Source organism: Sapajus apella, unplaced genomic scaffold (genome assembly GCF_009761245.1).
Source record: "Sapajus apella isolate SASKATOON/1434 unplaced genomic scaffold, GSC_monkey_1.0 scaffold23, whole genome shotgun sequence".
Classification (NCBI taxonomy): Eukaryota; Metazoa; Chordata; class Mammalia; order Primates; family Cebidae; genus Sapajus; species Sapajus apella.
Genome location: NW_022436963.1, coordinates 13871093 through 13889425, shown reverse-complemented (window position 1 = coordinate 13889425; position 18333 = coordinate 13871093). Strand labels below are relative to the sequence as shown.

The window sequence follows — 18333 nt, the reverse complement described above, 5'->3', positions numbered from 1 at the left end:
TTCCTCCTGTAAGTGGAAGTGAGCCACACTTACTGTTCTTTATGCTCAACCACAGAGCTCCAAAATCTGTGCCCTGTTCCTGAGCCATGTGCATTTCCTTGTTTATAATGTACATTTCCGTGTGCATTACCAAGCTTCATGACAAAGTGTGTTTAACAATTCACTCACTCAAGCATTAATGCAGCTCTGGTCTTTCTCCTTTCCCTTAGGTATTTGTGGGCCATCGGTAAGAATGTTTGGAAGAGATGGAAGAAAAGGTTTTTTGTATTGGTGCAGGTAACTTAATTCTTCAACTCTAATAATTCAGTCTTAAGAGACATCAGTATTAAAGATTTGCTAGAATGAATGAGTGCTTTTAAACTGAGGTATAGCTTTAATAAAATACACAGAGCTCATGTATTTAGCTCAATAAATTTTTACATATGTCCATGTAACCAGCATTCAGAGGAGGATACAGAACATTTCCAGTACCCAAAGGGCTCCCTTGTGCTCTATTTTCTAGTTTTATATCACTTTAAATTTTTAAAAAATTAATACATACTCATAATTTTTTAATTCAAACAATCCAGAAGTATGTGAGATAAGTCAGGGAGAGTAGACTCTCACTCCTGCCCAGTCTCCTGCCAGGGATGGAGGATTCCAGGAGGATTGCCAGGTTAGGGCTATAGGGACATTAACATCGGCTGAAAACAATGTAGTATTTTAAAAGCACTGAGATAAGCATTATGAGTAAAGTCAGAATTTAGTTGGACTTTTTGCCTCTGTTTTATTATTTAGCGTGTTTGGATTTGAATTACCTGTGTGGGATTGTTCTACTCCACGTGGTACCTGGTGCTTCCAAAAGTCTTAGCCAACTTCCCATAACTATGTTTAATACCTAGAATAAATCTTTCCAGTAAACTTTTTGTTTAACTGAAACCAAATTCTTCAAGTTGTTCTGCAACTTGCTTTTTTCACCCAAGTGATATAGCGATTTCTCCATATTTGCACGTATAGCTCTGGCTCTATTATCTGTAGACTTTTCTCTTTTGGATAGACTTCTGGACTTTCCCAATTTGGGCTATTCTTAACAATGCTGCAGGGAACATCTGTGTATATGGATACAAATGTAGATGCAGATATTGATATTAATACATTAGTCATATATAAATAATATCTTTACTCTTGAGCATTTCTTAAATTTTTTTCCAGAAATGATAATACCTGTCTTTGAAAGATCCCATCTTTTTGGTCGGGAAGGGGTGTTTGTTTTTTACATCAGGATTTTTTCCATTTACAAAGAAATTTTCCAGTGCTTCCTTTTAATTTCTAGGCTCCACTAGAGCATTTATACTATCATTCAATTTGCAAAAAACTAATTTATGCTGTACTCTGAAAGATGTCACAAAGTGAGTCAACTTGTAACTGCGTCACAAAATAGATTTATAGGGTTACTTGACTAGCATTAATATTTAGAGTGCTACCAATATTTAGAGTGCTTTATACTCAGAGATGTGACTGTAAAGCAACTCCCTTTCAGGTCTAAATGACCTTGAGGGTTCCACCAACTCTGAACTTCTAAGACTAGACCATCTATAGATCTACTTGTATCTGCTGTGCCACTAAAGCAAAATGCAACTCTCTGGCTCTAATAAGCAGAGGTAATCTTTGCTTTTAGTATTGTTATGGGGTACAATAAAACATTAAAGTGATTTAGCCACAAGGAACATTTTGGAATGATGCCCATCCTTCAAAATAACTCTCAGCTAAGCAATGGAAGCTATTTTAGCCTGTGATACTTTTCCTCAGACTAACAACTGACCAACATTTATTAAGCACCAATCTTGCATGGAGCACATTGAGAGGACATAGAGAAGAACTACTGTGTCTGGTACTTCACTCCCAGAAAGGAATCTGTTAGAGTTCCACATATGCAAACAGCAGAAATAGTCTCAAGCTAATTAAGGTTTAAAAAATGAATATATGGAAGGCTTTGGAGAAGATAACTCATAGAAATGTGGAAAAGGCTGAATTACCCATCCATGTTAAGAACAGGACACAGCATAGTTCCAGAAATCCAAGTTGTGTTAGTCAGCCTTCTCCAGAGGGACAGAACCAACAGGATATATGTGTATAGGAAAGGGTGTTTATTAGGGAGAACTGGCTCACACATTACAAGGCAAAGTCTCACAATAGGGGTCTACAGGCTGGAGAAGAGAGAAGCTGGTAGTGGCTCATTCTAAGTCTGAAAGCCTCAAAACCAGGGAAGCCAACAGTACAGCCTTCAGTCTAGGTCCAAAGGCCCAGTAAGCCACTGGTAGAAGTCCCAGTGTCTCAAGACCAAACAACCTGGAGCCTGATGCCCTCTGGCAGGAGGAACAGAAGGAAGTATCTAGCACGGAAGAAAGATGAAAGCCAGAAGACTCAGCAAGCAAACCTATCCCCCCTCCTTCCACCTGCTTTGTTCTAGCCACACTGGCAGCTGATTGGATGGTGTCTATTCACACTGAGTGTGGGTCTTCCTCTCCTAGGCCACCAAATCAAGAGTCAACCTTCTCTGGCAACACCCTCACAGACATACCCAGAAACAATACTCCACCAACCAGCTAGGCATCCTTCAATCCAAACAAATGGACACCTCATATTAGCCATTACAAGTCCTGGGAACCATAGGCAGTGATACTGAGGTGGTCATGAGACAGACTGGCACTGACCACTTTCCACCCTTGTATCTCTCCTTGAGGGTCAAATTTTATAGAGGGAGAGTTGGTTTAGTCCAAACTAGTTCACTCCCAACACTTTTAGCAGGAAGAAGGGGTAGCACTTGGGTTGAAATGAAATTACACTGGATTTCTTTCATGCAAAATCAGGATGCCATTGCCAGAAGGAGAAATGGATACTGGGAAGGCAAAAATAGCTGCTATCCACTTTAAAGAGCTCACAATATAAATGAAAAGACAAGACACATCAAAAGAGGCAGTGCTGGCCGGGAGCAATGGCTCATGCCTGTAATCCCAGCACTTTGAGAGGCTGAAGTGGGTGGATCACTTGAGGTCAGGAGTTTGAGACCAGCCTGGTCAACATGGTGAAATCCTGTCTCTACCAAAAATACAAAAACTAGCCAGGCACTCTTGCTTGCGCCTGTAATCCCAGCTTCTGGGAATGCTGAGGCAGGAGAATTGCTTGAACCCAGGAGGTAGAGGCTGCAGTGAGCTGAGATTGTGTCACTGCACTCCAGCCTGGAGACTCTGTCTCAAAACAAAAGAAAAAAAAAAAACAGGCAGTGTTGAGTCATGCATAGTTCTCACCACTCCATGCTTCTCATTGCACTTGGCACAGCAGTCTCTCTTAGAATCACTTGGTGGGAGCATGCCTGGCCTCCTCAATAGACTGTGCACTGTTTCAGGGCCAGTTCTGTTTCTGATTCTTTTTTGTGTTCTTCCCTCTTTTCCTCACCACACCCATATACAGTCCTTAGCCTAGTGTCTGGCACAGGCAGTCAGGAAATATTTTGTGGAAGAGAAAAGAAGAAGAAAGAGGAGAAAAACTCAGGCAATGCCTTGGGTGATGCTGAAAAAGGAGAGATCATGTGCTCCAAGAAGTGGCTGGTGACAACCATTCTCAGATTTCTGAGAACCTTTGACATGATGAAGCTCTTAGGAGAAGTAGATGACCTCTTATTTCGGGAGAGGAAACTCTTCAGGAAAAACAAGAGGAAATGTGTGGAAAACATCAGTAAAGCCATGTCTGTACAGTAAGTACAGAGAATCAAAAGGGAGAGAAAGATTTTTTTTCAGGCAACAGGAACACAGATGTTTAGAGCCTTCACACTGAGCCTTCTACCAAGAGAAGATGAAAGTCACACAGCAGCTAAAAAGCAAGCTCTGTGCTCACTTCTGAGAATCATAAAAGGGCACATCTCATCTAAAGTTCGGTATCTTTCCTAGAAGGGCAGGAGAAAATAATTTCAGAATTTTGTGAGATTTTTCATATACACATGATTCTCATTAGCTTTAAAGAGCCATCGAGGTACATTGGGCACATCCATCCCCCAAAGAAAATCTGTTTCAGCCTGAATCAGATTTCCCCCTTAACAACTTCTGTGACATGCGGAGGTGACATGAGAGTCCCATCATCACAAAGATAATGGGGGAGCCAGGATGACAACTCAGGTTTTCTCTTTCAAGCCTTGTCCTATTCACCACAATGTCCAAAAGCAATTTGCTGGCATACCCAGAAAATACTGCATTATTTTTTAATTCTTTCCATTTTTTTCATCTCTCCTATTTAAGTGATCACATTTAGAAGCACTTTATCAAAATCATAAAGAAAAAAAACACGCTCATTTGAAACAACCCCAATGCCATCATTGCTGCAGGAGGAAAGTTCAAGGCCAACCATGCTGGTCCAATTCAGAGGAAGCAAAAATGTCCCGGGTTATTTGAAGGAAAGGATGTCTGTCTAAGCAGCGACAATCGGCCCCCAACAGCTACATGCAGTGTTGAATTCGGTCATATATACAAAGGATTTTCAGTTTCTCTTTAGCCACCAAACCCTTGCTTTGAAGCTCAAAATGCAAACATGAAACCCAGAAAACCACCTGGTCCAATTTGCAGAAGGGTGAGGGTGCTGGGGAAGGAAGAAGATTCCCCTAACCCTGCCCCTGCTTCCAAGGTAGCCTTAAAGGGAGCTCTGTGGAAAACAGTGTGGAAACCACCAAACAGAAAGTGTATCTACCCAAGCCACTTACTGAATCTTTGTGTCTTTCAATTCAGATGTTACATCTTACGGAATTTATTTATATAGAGAGGTAGCAGCACACAATTTCTGGCACAATTTTGATTTAATATATTATATTTAAAACAAGGAAAATTTTCTGAAAAAAACAAAGATGAAGAGAGGACATCCAATGTTAGTCTTCTCAAAATTCATGTCCTGCTCTACACATATTGGCAGAGTCTACTTTTTTGCTTAACAATTAAAATTCTCCCTGACTGAGATTTCCTTTTAGTGCTACTACCTTGGGGAACGAAATGTTAGACTGTTAAGGGACTTCCTACTAGCCAGGGATGAAGGACATACTCAGAAGAGTGTTGAACCAAAGTAGCAATTCCCATTTTTTTAAGGATCTGAGCTAAAATTATTATAGATCTGGCTAGAATCTACCCTACTAACTGTGAAGGGAATGAAGCAGTTGTAAGGAGCTTCTGTGCCAGAGATTGAAGCATTCCTGTACGATGAGACAGTGTCTGTAAATGTGGGCCTGGACCATCTGTATCAGGTGTTGTTTAAAATGCAGATCCTAAGGTGCCATCCAGAAGACTCTGATACAGTAAGTCTGGGGTGGAGGCCAGTAATCCATACTTATACCAAGCACCCCAGGAGATACTGTTGCAGGTAGTCCAAAGGCCACCCCTGGAGAAACACTGCCTTGGAGGTCATTCTTCCACTTAAAGTGAAGGGTCTCATTCCCTTCAGACTACACCATCTTAGAGTTTATGTCCTCTGTAGAACCAAGCATCAGAGTAGCTAAACAGATAATTATATGCAAATGGCAATAATAAAGACTCCTCTTGCCATGTTCCTTGAAATTCCAATATATGTCCTATAAACTTGGCTGGCTGCAAACCCTAACCCAGAGATTAAGGGAAAATGGGTCTTCAGCAACCTGAATCAATAAATTACTGGGGCCTTCTTCTAAGCCCTCAGGTCCATGGTGAGAACCAAATACAATGGTTACTACTGTTAGTAACTCTAATGTGACCAAATCAACACTAATGTTAAAGATGCCAATTCCATAGAGTACTGCTGGAGAACCAGAATGCCTCACCCTGTGTGTAAGGAGAACAGTGAAGACAGGCCAACTTATCACCCATATCAGGTTAGAAAATCTTACCTCTATCATCTTTTTATTTTAAAAACATTTTCATTCTGTGCTCAAAAGATTTCTGGTTAAAATCAATTTTTTTATTGGTGTTCAAATAATTTCTGAGACATTTCCCCCATTTCAGCACTATACAAACTATATTCTGTGGTTCCTCTAATAATGTGAGCAATCACTTATATGGTCTTTCAGAGTTTACAAAGCAATCATCAAGCTAGTCTTCACAACCTTTCTGTACTACACTGAGGACAAGGCTTTTCTCAACTTCACATTAGAGGAAACTAGGTTCAGAGTGGTTAAGTGGCCTGCTCAAGATCAATGGCATATAAGCAGCCATGTATGAATCCTAACACAGGTGTTTTAACTGCAACTGCCTTCAGTAACTCCAAGCAGTTAGCTAGGGCTGGTACTCAAAGAGATTGATGCATGCATAAATATATATATATATATATATATATATATATATATATATATATGATGGAGTACTACTCATCCATAAAAAAGGAATGAATTAATGGCATTGGCAGCAATCTGAAAGGGATTGGAGAATATTATTCTAAGTGAAGTAACTCAGGAATGGAAAACCAAACATTGTATGTTCTCACTCATAAGTAGGGGCTAAACTATGAGGATGCAAAGGCATAAGAATGATACAATGCACTTTGGGGACTCAGGGGAAAAGGGTAGGAAGGGTGAGGGATAAAAGACTACAAATTGGGTTCAGTGTATACTGATTGGGAGATGGGTGCACCAAAATCTCACAAATCACCACTAAAGAATTTAGTCCTGTAACCAAATACAACCTGTTCCCCAAAAATCTATAGAAATCAGAAATTTTTTAAATAAAAAAAATTTTTAAAGAATGTTCTAGAACTGAATTACTTTACTCAGATGGAACCAGCATGGCTCCTCTGTTTCTGATTCCCAACTGAGAATGTTACCAGAAATTATGTTCCAGCTTTCAGAAAAGTGGCTACATCAGAACAAGATAAAATATTATTAGATAATATATAATGTCTTGGAATACAGTAGTAGTCACCTGGGAATACCATATTGAAATAAATTAACCACAAAAATTAGTGTTTAGACATATGAGTAGTTGAAGGATTTGTAACTCTGAATGTTTGTTTTTCCCACTCAACTCCACAATTGCCGTATAAGACATTTATATTTATATTCTGGTTGCACATGGCAGATATCAATCCCAACAAGCTTAAGTTTTAAAAAGAGAAGAATTGTATTGGTTAGCGAATTATACTAGTAATTAACTGGAGAGTCTTCTATCATGGCTAGATCCAGAACTCAAATAATATCATCACGCTTCCGTCTCTCAATATATGTAATCTCTTGGCTCTGCTTTCCTCTGAACTGACTTCGCCCTCAGGCATGATCTCTGGCAGCTCAAGCCTTACAAAAGTTTGGCAGCCCCAAAGAAAGCTTGTCTTTTCCGATTGTTCCAGTACAGGCCTTCAGTGAGCTTTGTTTGGCCCAATGTGGTACCAAATCCTTGCATCAATCCCTGCAGCCAAGGAGTACTATGTTGACTGGGGAGGCATGGGCCGAGTGTTCCACTCACCCTCCTTCCAGCTAGAGGTGCAGTTAGTTCCACACAAACCACGTGCACTGAAAGTTGAAAAGAGAGTCGTTCCCAGAGGAAGACCACGATTCAGTTGTGGGAGGGAAATGAGTGCCCTGCATGCACACATGAGAAACGCCCCCACAGAAGACCAGGTGCAGTGGCTTGTATCTATAATCTCAGCCTTTTGGGAGACTGAGCTGAGATGATCACTTGAGGCCAGAAGTTTGAGACCAGCCTGGGCAACACAGTGAGACCCTATGTCTACAAGAAATAAATTCTTTTTTAATTATCAAAAAAAGAAATGTCCCACAGATGTTATCATTATCCCCATTTAAAGATCACAAAACCGTGTCCCAGAAAAGTTAACTGAACCTCCTTGGGTCACGTAGAAAATAATGGATCTGAAAACCAAATCCAGTTCGGCATGACTCTAAAACCTGTTCTCCTTCTACTCCACCAAATCGCCTTCACTTCAGTGTCAATCAAGAGTCTGGGAGTTAGACACTGTGATCCTTCATTCGCAACTACATCGCACTAAAAATAGTCCTTAGTCTCCAGGAACTGTGTGATTCACACCATAAAAACTTTCTCGGCCGGGCACAGTGGCTCACGCCTTTAATCCTAGCACTTTGGGAAGCCGAGGTGACCTGAGGTCGGGACCAGTGTGACCAACATGATGAAACCCTGTCTCTAATAAAAAATAAGAAAATTAGCGAGGCATGGTGGTGTGTGCCTGTGGTCCTAGCTGCTCAGGGAGGCTGGGATAGGAGAATTTCTTGAACCCAGGAGGCAGAGGTTAAAGTGAGCCGAGATCGCGCCATTGTACTTCAGCTTGGGAAATGAAGTGAGACTCTGTCTCACAAAAAAAAAAAAAGAAAAAGAAAAGAAAAATTTCTCCATCTTCAGATTTTTGCTCAATTGGCCAAAACTTCCTCGGGAATTCTTTGCCTAACCACCCACCTAGACCAAATCTCCAAGCTCTTACAGTACCATATACCTCTCATTTTAAAATTTGTCACTATTAAAATAACACGTTTCTGAAATGTGATTAATGTCTACCTTCACACTAGACATGAGGGCAGGAATCATGTCTTGGTTTCTGCATATTTACAGTCCCAAAACCAAACACACTACCTTTGTATTTGTTGAATGAATGAATGAATGCATCTATTATAAACAACTCTTTTCTAAAATATGTATGTGAATTTTGGACAAGGGCTAGTGACCAGGGTTCAGTAAAAAAAAAAAAAAAAAAGCTGATTAATTTTCAAAGAATGATGGTAAATGCAAGGAAAGAGGATTTAGACAAAATGCATTCTACTGTTAGTTGTATGTCCAAGTACTTTAGTCTCCCACAGGTGATAGGAAGAAGGGGAGGGGAGAGTTGGGGATAAGAAAGGTTTAACCTTTTCATCTCATGACTGGAATCTACTTGCTAACTATAATTGAAACTCAGGTGCAAGCCTTAGAGGTTCTGGACAGTTCCTATATATTAAAACAGTGGTTCTCACACTTCAACATGTATTAAGAAATATCTGGCCAATTGTGGTGGCTCATGCCTGTAATCCCAGCACTTTGGGAGACCAAAATGGGAGGATCACTTGAGCTCAGGAGTTCAAACCAGCCTGGGTAACATAGTGAGACAACCCACCCCCTATCTCTACAAAAAAAATTTAAAAACTTAGGCATGGTGGCACATGCCTGTAGTCCCAGCTACTGGGGAGGCTGAAGCAGGAGGATCACTTGAGTCCAAGAGTGTCGAGGTTGTAGTGAGCCATGTTTGTGTCACTGCACTTCAGCCTGAGCAATAGCAAGACCCTATTTTGAGAAAGAGAGAGAGAGAGAGAGAGAGAGAGAGAGAGAGAAGGAAAGAAAGAATCTGAGACAATTATGAAAAATGTATAATCCTAAGGCCCACTGTGACCTGAGATTCTGATTCTGGTTTGACCTCCTTACCCGTTCCAACACACACTGTCTAATAATGAAAGGCAGCTGCTGTGCTTCACTCTTTCTTTTTGTTTTTTGAAACGGAGTTTCGATCTTTTGCCCAGGCTAGAGTACAGTAGCCTGATCTCAGCTTACTGCAACCTTTGCCTTCTGGTTTCAAGTGATTCTCCTGCCTCAGCCTCCCACATAGCTGAGATTACAGGTGCCGACCACCATGCCTAGTTAATTTTTGTATTTTTAGTAGATACAGCATTTCAACATGTTGGCCAGGCTAGTCTCAAACTCCTGACCTCGTGATCTGCCCACCTCAGCCTCCCAAAGTGCTGGGATTACAGGCGTGAGCCACTGTGACTGGTCTGCATCCACTGTTTAGGGAATATTACTTCAAATCATTTTCTAGTTAAAACAAGTGACTGGAAATGAGCTAAGGGTTTTTAAAGGTGTATCTGAGGTGCAGCCACCTTTAAAATAAAACCTCACTGACTGTTCCCTCAGAAGTCACAACTGTCTGTCCCATGATTCCATGAGAAGGTACCTACCCACCAAAAATCCCAAGGATGTGAAAGGCATAGTCCTTTAAGCCCTTCTCTCCAGTGTGCACTTTCAGATATCTGCTTGTCTTTTGAGATCACTAGATTCTTATGCTTTCTGTAGTAGGCCAGGCTCTCTGACAGGGGTGGCCAACTTTCTCACTTCTAATGTGCATTCCAGACTTTGCTGTGCCATTATTACAACAGTGTTCGCCGCCTCATTAATTTTTCATCAACAAAATACAGTCTTAAAAGAATTCAACTATGACAAAGGAACATGCATTTCATTGGGAATGGCTTTCACTTAGTGTGGTCTTGTGGAAGTTTAAAAAATAAATTTAAGACTTTCCAAATATTTGCATTTCTTCCACCATTCAAGCACTCTAGAAAAAAACAAGATTCCCCCCAAAATTTTCAATAATACAAATCATTCAAAGAGAAATCATTCCTCCTCCCCTCGTTTATTTCCTAAAGTACATTGTGAAATCCTAAATCAAGGTGCTCCCAATGAACCAACTCAGTTTGGTTTACCAACTCAGACCAATTCAGTTTGCCGACAGTGACTTCAGCAATATAACCAGAAGAGGGCATCAGCATACAGCTCTCCAAGAAGCAAGCCACTGAAATAGAAAAGGAAAAAAAATAAAAATAAAAAAGCCCAAACCATGTAGTAATAGTAAATGCATAAATCTTGAAATAACACCCTTCTGTTGTGATTTTTTTTCATCTCAAGTGAGTGTCAGCAACTCTCTGTTTGGCTAATCACATTAATAAACTGCATCATTTTTCATGTTGCCAGATGAGAAATGCCAGGTTAAGAAAGAAAAAAAAAATCCCCACAGGACCATTCTAGCAATATCTATGATCGTTGTCATGCAGAGTGTCACAGGGAATCTGTTATCCCTAGGACCAATAATAACAGGTTAGAAAGGCCTGGTGCTTTACTTGGAATACCGTGTAAATTTTGAAGGGGAACCCTCTTTATTGGATTGTATGTACTCAACTTTCTAGAACCAATCACATTCAATTAGCAAATGCCCATTATATGGCAGATTTTGCTTATGAGTGAAAATACAACCAAGATATATGACTCCCTGGACCTGCCTTCAGTGAATTTATAATCCAGTAGGTAAATCCACCTATTGAACTATACTATATTAGAATGTGTATCAAATTCGAGGAAGCTGCCCATATAAATGCATGTGCATATGAAGTGTTTGCTCTGTGGGTATCGCACATGGTATGTAAAGTTCAATTAATTCTCTAGCAACAATAAGATGCAGGTAAATACAGATGAGGACTCCAAGGCTTATAGAGCAGACAGCTTATCAGAGCTGGGATGGGACTGCAGGCCCATGGAACCCCCAGCCTACACACTTAACCTTCCATTTTAGGAGAAGAGTATATTATCGGTTGTTTTGTTTATTACAAAAAGTTAATACATTTTCCTTTATGAAAATACTCTTACTGACCCAGCCTTACGTTTCCCTGGGCATTGCAATATAAGGAAGAAGTTCTGCAAACCGTAAGCATTATAAAGAAACCCAAGTGGGGCGGTAAAGTTTCCATCAGGAGCCAACAGAGGGCAGCAACAGACAAACCAACCACCAAAAACATCCTCCTGTGGATGCCCTTCATCTCTCCATTGGGACCCTCAAGCTTCGGACAGTGCGGGAGATGCATGTAGCACTCGAGAGCGACAATTTCTTATCGCCATTAAAACAACACAAATCTCACCATAGAAGAGACTAAAAATGTCCCCCGCTGGGATCAAAGTTCACTTAGAAAATGTCTCTCTTAATAAAGGAAACTAAGGGATGAGGGACGTGGCACTCCTTGTCCAAGACATTTGACATCCGTGGATAGTAAATACGCCCGAGAGCTTTTAGCCCGAAGCTGGGAGGATGCTTGCTTTCCCACAGGCTCCTTGCAGACAAGCCGGATGCAGAAATGCTAAGTGTATGTGCTGGGTCTGGATGCACTAGAGCGACAGGATCCTGAAGGCGGGCCTGCAGCTGTGAGTGCCCGCCCTGCACTGGCATGGATTGTGTTGGTAGAGTGAGGCCTGCCATTAGGGCACCAGTGACAACAGCCACGCCATTGGGGGCTGAGGATTGCTCTACTGTGACTGGCACCTTGTGATCGAGCACTCATTGCTTGTGACAGCGTGTCACTCCCGCACTTGTCTGAGATGAAAAGAAGACTTCAAAGCAACCAAAGTCCTCCTTCAGCTGGCAGGAGAAGGGAGGGGATGAAACATACAGTTTGATGCTGATCAAAATGCTGCAAAAAATGAAATACTAAAATAAAAAGGCATAAATAAATGAATGTCTAGTCTCTAACTTCTGACCAAAAGGTCTGTGTTGTATATGCAAGCATGGCAGCCTCAGCCAAGGCCATGGTCACATTAGGTCGGACCTACAACATTGCTGCCATTTAACCACTTTTGACCTACAAAAATGACAATTGCATGTAGCTTAACCCAATTATATTAAAAGCAATAATCAAAGTATCTAACATTCATCAAGCACTTACTAAGTGCCAGGAACAGACTCTGAGATTATTCCACATGTAAACTCATTCGGCCCTCACAATAAACCAATAAGGTAGGTTCTAAGATTATATCTAGTCTGCAGATGAGATTATGAAGGACCAGAGAGGTTAAGTAACATGCTCAATGTCACACAGCCTGGAGGTGGCAAAACTTAGTTTGAACCCAACCACTCAGTTCAGATCCTCAGAGGAGAAAACATGGGGGAGGGATTTTTTGGAGAAGAGAGGCTCTAGGGGACCAACCTCACAATCTACTTTTCCTTACCAGGTCAGTCAGTACACATTTGCCATGTGCAGTTATCGGGAGAAGAAAGCGGAGCCTCAGGAACTTCTACAGTTGGATGGCTACACTGTGGATTACACCGACCCCCAGCCAGGTACCGACCTACCCTCTAGGCCACGAGCCCACAAACCCTCAACCTTCCCAAATCAATGGTCAACTAATATTTGCTGGGCACTTATTCCATGCTAGGTACTAACTCGATTTACTAAGGGTTTCAGCTGTGACTATGACAGCCACAATCCCTGATATTATGCCATTTTCATCACGGTTGGTTAAATACTATCCTAACCTGGGGCTTTGGTTTTACTCAAAGGATTCCCTACTTTAAAACCAAAAAAGTAAGAGAGCATTTTTCTCTTACCTACCTGTATCCACATCAACCATGGACTCCACCATACAATGCCAAAAAAGAAATTCCGAAAAAGAAGTAGTCCTACATGTACACCAAAGACGTGTGTGTGTGTGTGTGTGTGTGTGTGTGTGTGTGTGTGTGTGTGTGTGTGTTGTTTTTCACCAGTGATGTGTGGACTTGGCAGATTTCAGCGACCAAGTGAGCCTGCCCGATATATCCATATTCCCTAGCTACAATTCAAAAGCTCATAAGGTTAGCTGGCAGCACTTGAAAACCATCCCTAAGTGTCTTTTTTCCTAAGAAGACACCAATCCATAAGCAGAGACAATGAAGCCCTTAAGCCTTATGTAACTCAGAAATCTACACGAATGGTAGTATTTCTTACAAGTTCTACACCGCATAAGTTCTACATCCTGCCCCTCGCACCTCTCCCCCTACCCATTTTATCTTTTTCCCAGAAAAAAAATGAATAGAAATCAGCCTCAAAGAACCTTCAAAATGGGAGGGGGGTGCGAAATCATTTCAGCATATTAATGAACAACAAGCACCAACAGCCCTCTCCCGGAGAAGTTTATTTTTATGCCAAATCTGCACAAGGAAAGCATTTCCAACCATACTGCATTATTTGGCCCAAAACCTTTTTTTCTACTCCCATATTGCTCTTCCACATGCAACAAAATACACATAAAAGAGAAACAGAGTTTGAGAGAAGATGGGGTGCTAACCTGAAAAGGTGTGGCCGGCAAGGCCTTGGACCAGCCCACTTAGTAAAATTAGCACCCTCAGAATCTCAACCCCGAGTGACTGGGCCCAGCCCCACCCCTTTGGACTTTCACATATTATTTGTATATTGTCAAAGCAGAATACAGAGCTGACCACATAAGGCCTGAATTAAACGCTCTGCCTGGAAATCCTTCATAATGAGTAGAACCTACAAGTTTGAAACAAACAATTTCATGCAACTTCTAATGGAAAGGTTGGGGATCCTGCCTTAAGAAACCAGTTCTTAGGACATTCTGTGATAGTTTGTGTTATTCTCAAGTCATTGGGTTTCCTTCAAAAAAATAGATTCAGTCCTCCTCAGGACTTGCATTTTGAAGGAGAAGGGTACGGCAAGGTGTGGTGGCTCACATCTGTAATCCCAAGGCAAGAGAATCGCTTGAGACCAGGAGTTCACCACAAGCCTGGGCAACAGAAACAGACATCATCAATACAAAAGCAATTTAATTTTAACCTAGGCGTAGAGGCACACATCTGTAGTCTAAGCTACGAGGGAGGCTAGGGTGGGAGGATTGCTTGGGCCCAGGAGCTGGAAGCAGCAGTGAGCTGTGATTGCACCGTGGCACTCCATCCTGGGTGACAGAGATAGATGCTGACTCAAAAAATAAAAATGAGAATTGTAAAAAATGATAAATTTTAAAACATAAAATAGGAAGCTACAGGACCCATATGAGAAGGGAAACCAATACCATCTTATAACAATAATTCCTTTTAAGCCAGTTCATTCTCCTTTTCCTGCCTATGATTGCATTTAGCCCTCACAGTAATCCCACAAAGTGGATAGGACCAGATTCATTACCCGGTTTTGTAAATGAAGAAACTGAGATTCTGAGATATCAAAGGATATCTAAGTTCGAGACTGCCTGGTGGCTGAGCTGGGACTCCAGGTCTAACCCATGTCGTGCCTTGGCACTTGCAGTAAAGCATAGCTGCATGAACAGCTATACCAAAGTTATAGTTGTTATTTTATCAGATGATAGCAAAATTATCTTCCCTCAGTGGGGAGGGTAGGAGTGGAGAGAGCTATTCTATCTACATGTGTAAGGAGTAACTGTGCATATATATTTTTAAAACATTTCGTTTTACATAGATCCCATGGGATAAAATTTATAAATTTCTTTGCAAAAGATGTAAATGGAAAGATGTAAAATATAAATCAATTATGTTCTTGAGAATAATAAGCAGCTTCTTCTATCTTTCCATGTGCTAAGTCCTATTTATTCCCCATCATGTTTGATTGAAAACGGAGACTTAAACTCTCCCACTTGTCATAGGAAAATCTAACTCAGAATTTCTTAAAGAGTAATTATTGGCCAGACACGGTGGCTCTCACCTGTAATCACTTGAGGTCAGGGACTCAAGACCAGCCTGGCCAACATGGTGAAACCCCATCTCTACTACAAATACAAAAATTAGCCAAGTGTGGTGGTGTATGACTGTAATCCCAGCTACTGAGGAGGCTGAGTTAGGAGAATTGCTTGAACCTGGGAGGCAGAGGTTGCAGTGAGCTAAGATTGCGCCATTGAACTCCAACCTGGGCAACAGAGCAAGACTCTGTCTCAAAAAACAAAAAAGTAATTATTAAATTACTTTTTTGGGGCCCCACTCCTAACCTGTGAACCAGAAGGAAAGGCAGGTCAGAATCCTTGTATTTAAATAAGCACTCCCGGGGATTCCTGAGCACAGTAACATTTGCCAGCTGGAGAGCCAAGTAATGTACGTTTTAACCAATGTCCTCAGATTTGAGGAATCTCCTCAACTGCTCCCTGAAAGGTGAGTGCGCAAATGGGGAGGACTTCAGGCTCTATCTCTTTCCCTCCTTCTCTTGGCTTTATCCAGGTTGTCAGTGGACCCAACTAGTGGCAGTTTTATGGGCTAAGAACACTTGTGGCCCATTGCTCTCTGCCACAGAAGAGAGGGATTCAACTAGATATTGTTCCCTTTGTACCAGCCTGCATTCTAGGTGGTTCCCCAAGACACAAGCATTTCCACTGAATAAACTCTACTGAGTCCTTGAAGTGTTAATTCGGTGAATTAGTAAATTATGTAAGTTTCACTTATAAGCTACTCCTTTTAAGCTAAAAATAAAAATGTTTCACTTTACCTTTCCTTGTGTATGGTTTGGAAAGTATGAAACAGTCTCTCAATTTCTATCAGATTAGATAACTATGTTTTCAAATAAAAGAATATTAATCCAGAATAATTCAATGCCACAGTTTATCAAACAACTAAATTATTCTTACACGACTCATAGAGACCTTTTTTACCCTCATAAATGGACCTCGGCTATGCAAGTTGTTGGAAGAGCAATCCCTTTCCCCTAGAGAGCTGGCCAACACTCCCTTGCCTGGTCTGTCTCTGTGTATTCCCAGATGTGTCTTTTTGTCTTTGACCTGTGGGACTGTGCCCCTTGCTCTCCAAGGCAAGCCCATGTGAAGTCACATATCACATTCTTCAGATCCAGTCCCCAGGAACTGTTGCTTTTTTAAGACTGATGCCCTTGCCTCACATGTGGATGTTCACTTTGCTTTCTCCCCTCTTGGTTCTCTTTCATCTGCTGCTTTTCTCTCTCCTCTTTGCTTTCCTTGGTGTGTCCTCAGTCTCTTGTGCTTTCTGAAAAAGCCCTGTTGTTCTCTGCTGCTCTGCTTGTCATTGGTTCTGTTGCTTTCCTTGTTCCTCTTTGCACTTACCCACTCCAAAATTAGGCTTCATTTTATTGTTAATAACGACTCTTCAGAGATCTGTTAGCAAGGTCCAGGCCCTGGATTCATGCTGTAGTGCAGTATAGCACCATGGTTACAGTCATCAGCTCTGGAGCCAAACAGCTGAGGTCAGAAGCCAGCTCTGACACACACCACCCAGCTTTGTGTCCATGGGCTAGATGCCACCTTCCCCATGACTTAGTTTCCTCATCTGTAAAATGGAATAATAGTACTTATAAGGCTGTTGGGACAATTGAATAAAAATATAAAAACTTCTTGTTGTCTTTCCATCTCTACCCCTAAATAACTGCCCAGTGGAAAGGGCTCTCCACTTCCCCAAAGTAACTCCGTGAACTGACTTTCTGACAGTAGCTCCAGGAACACAGTATCCCCACCCCAGCAGCGGGCCCTAGGGGAGGGGGAAGCCTTGGGGCTGGTAAAAGTGATACCAAGTTATGTCCGTCCTGGCATTCCCTGACTGTAGCAAAGTAGCTTATTCCTAAGGATACCATGAGACTAGGCTACAGGTCTGTTGACCCTCTCTTCCTTTCAACTCCTTATTGCTCACTTTCCAGGCTTAAAGCACCTCTCAGAGCTCTTCTCCTCCCTCCCCTTTCAGAATTTTTCTTTTCATTGTGCTATTCATTAGGTTCATCAGGTTTTCCCAGCTTGCTAACTCCCCATCATCCTACTCAAATTACACATTTTAAAGCTTCCCATGTGAAATTAAGCAAAATAGCCCCTTATAATAAACAACACCAAAAATATTTTAGTAAAGCTTTATTGGTGTGGTGTCATCAGACCCTCCATATAAAGAAGTAGCTATTTATTGTCCTAAATTCTTGGCCATTTCAAGTGCAAAACTATCAACACACACCCACACTTGCAGTATAGACACCTCAATAAATAGCATCAATGAAGAAATCTTAATGTTACCAGAAATCTTTTCCAATGACAAATGTCAAACAGATTGCTGGCTGGACCTCATTGGAAATTTGGAGATTCTAATCACTCATTCATTCTTCTCTTAGTTTTTGATAATTGAGGAGGTGATGAGGAATCTGATGAAGATATAAAGTATTATTTCCAGCTAGAGAATACCCAGTTACCTAAAATACAGGTTTCTGGAATATGTTGATGGACACAATGTAGCTTTGGCCTGAACTCAAAGAGAAGTTTCCACCTATTTATATTTATAGAGGTTCCCACCTATTTATATTATATATCAAATCTCTAAAATTTAACCTTGAGAACTGCTCATGGAGAAAGATGATTTTGGAGCACATTCATTTATTCAACAAGTACTTGTGAACCCACTATGTGCCATGTACTATTCAGGCACCAGGGATACAGCAGTAAGCAAAACAACCTATCTGCACTTATGAAGCAGAGTAAATTATATAGTTTGCTAAAAAGTAATAACAATAAAGAAAAAATAAGATAAGAGATAGGTCACAAGAAGTAGAGGTCAGGGAAGGTATCAAGAATGTGATGTTTAGGAAAAGACATGAAGGAGATAAGGGTGTGAATCATGCAGATACCTGAAAGAAGAGTGCTCCAGGCACAGAGAAAAGCAAATGTGAGGTCCTGAGCTGAGCACATGCCTGTGGTATTCGAGGAAGAGCAGGAGGCCAGTGTGGCTACAATGAAGTGACTACATGTGTGCATAGAGGGAGAGACTACTGGGAGAGAAGGTTAGAGGTGGCAGAGGACCAGTTCATGGGGCCTTTCAGGCCTTGTCAGA

The 18333-nt window shown here is 41.3% G+C and overlaps 1 protein-coding gene across 41 annotated transcripts in view; it reads left to right on the top strand.

Moving 5' to 3' along the window:
- Positions 1–18333, top strand: part of CADPS (calcium dependent secretion activator) — a 471326-nt gene that overhangs the window by 297928 nt on the left and 155065 nt on the right. For all 41 annotated transcript variants that reach the window (XM_032290346.1, XM_032290356.1, XM_032290353.1 and 38 more), the window contains exons 9-10: positions 210–276; positions 12741–12849. In XM_032290346.1, the coding sequence (XP_032146237.1) occupies positions 210–276; positions 12741–12849 (176 nt within the window). The remainder of the gene's footprint in view (positions 1–209; positions 277–12740; positions 12850–18333) is intronic.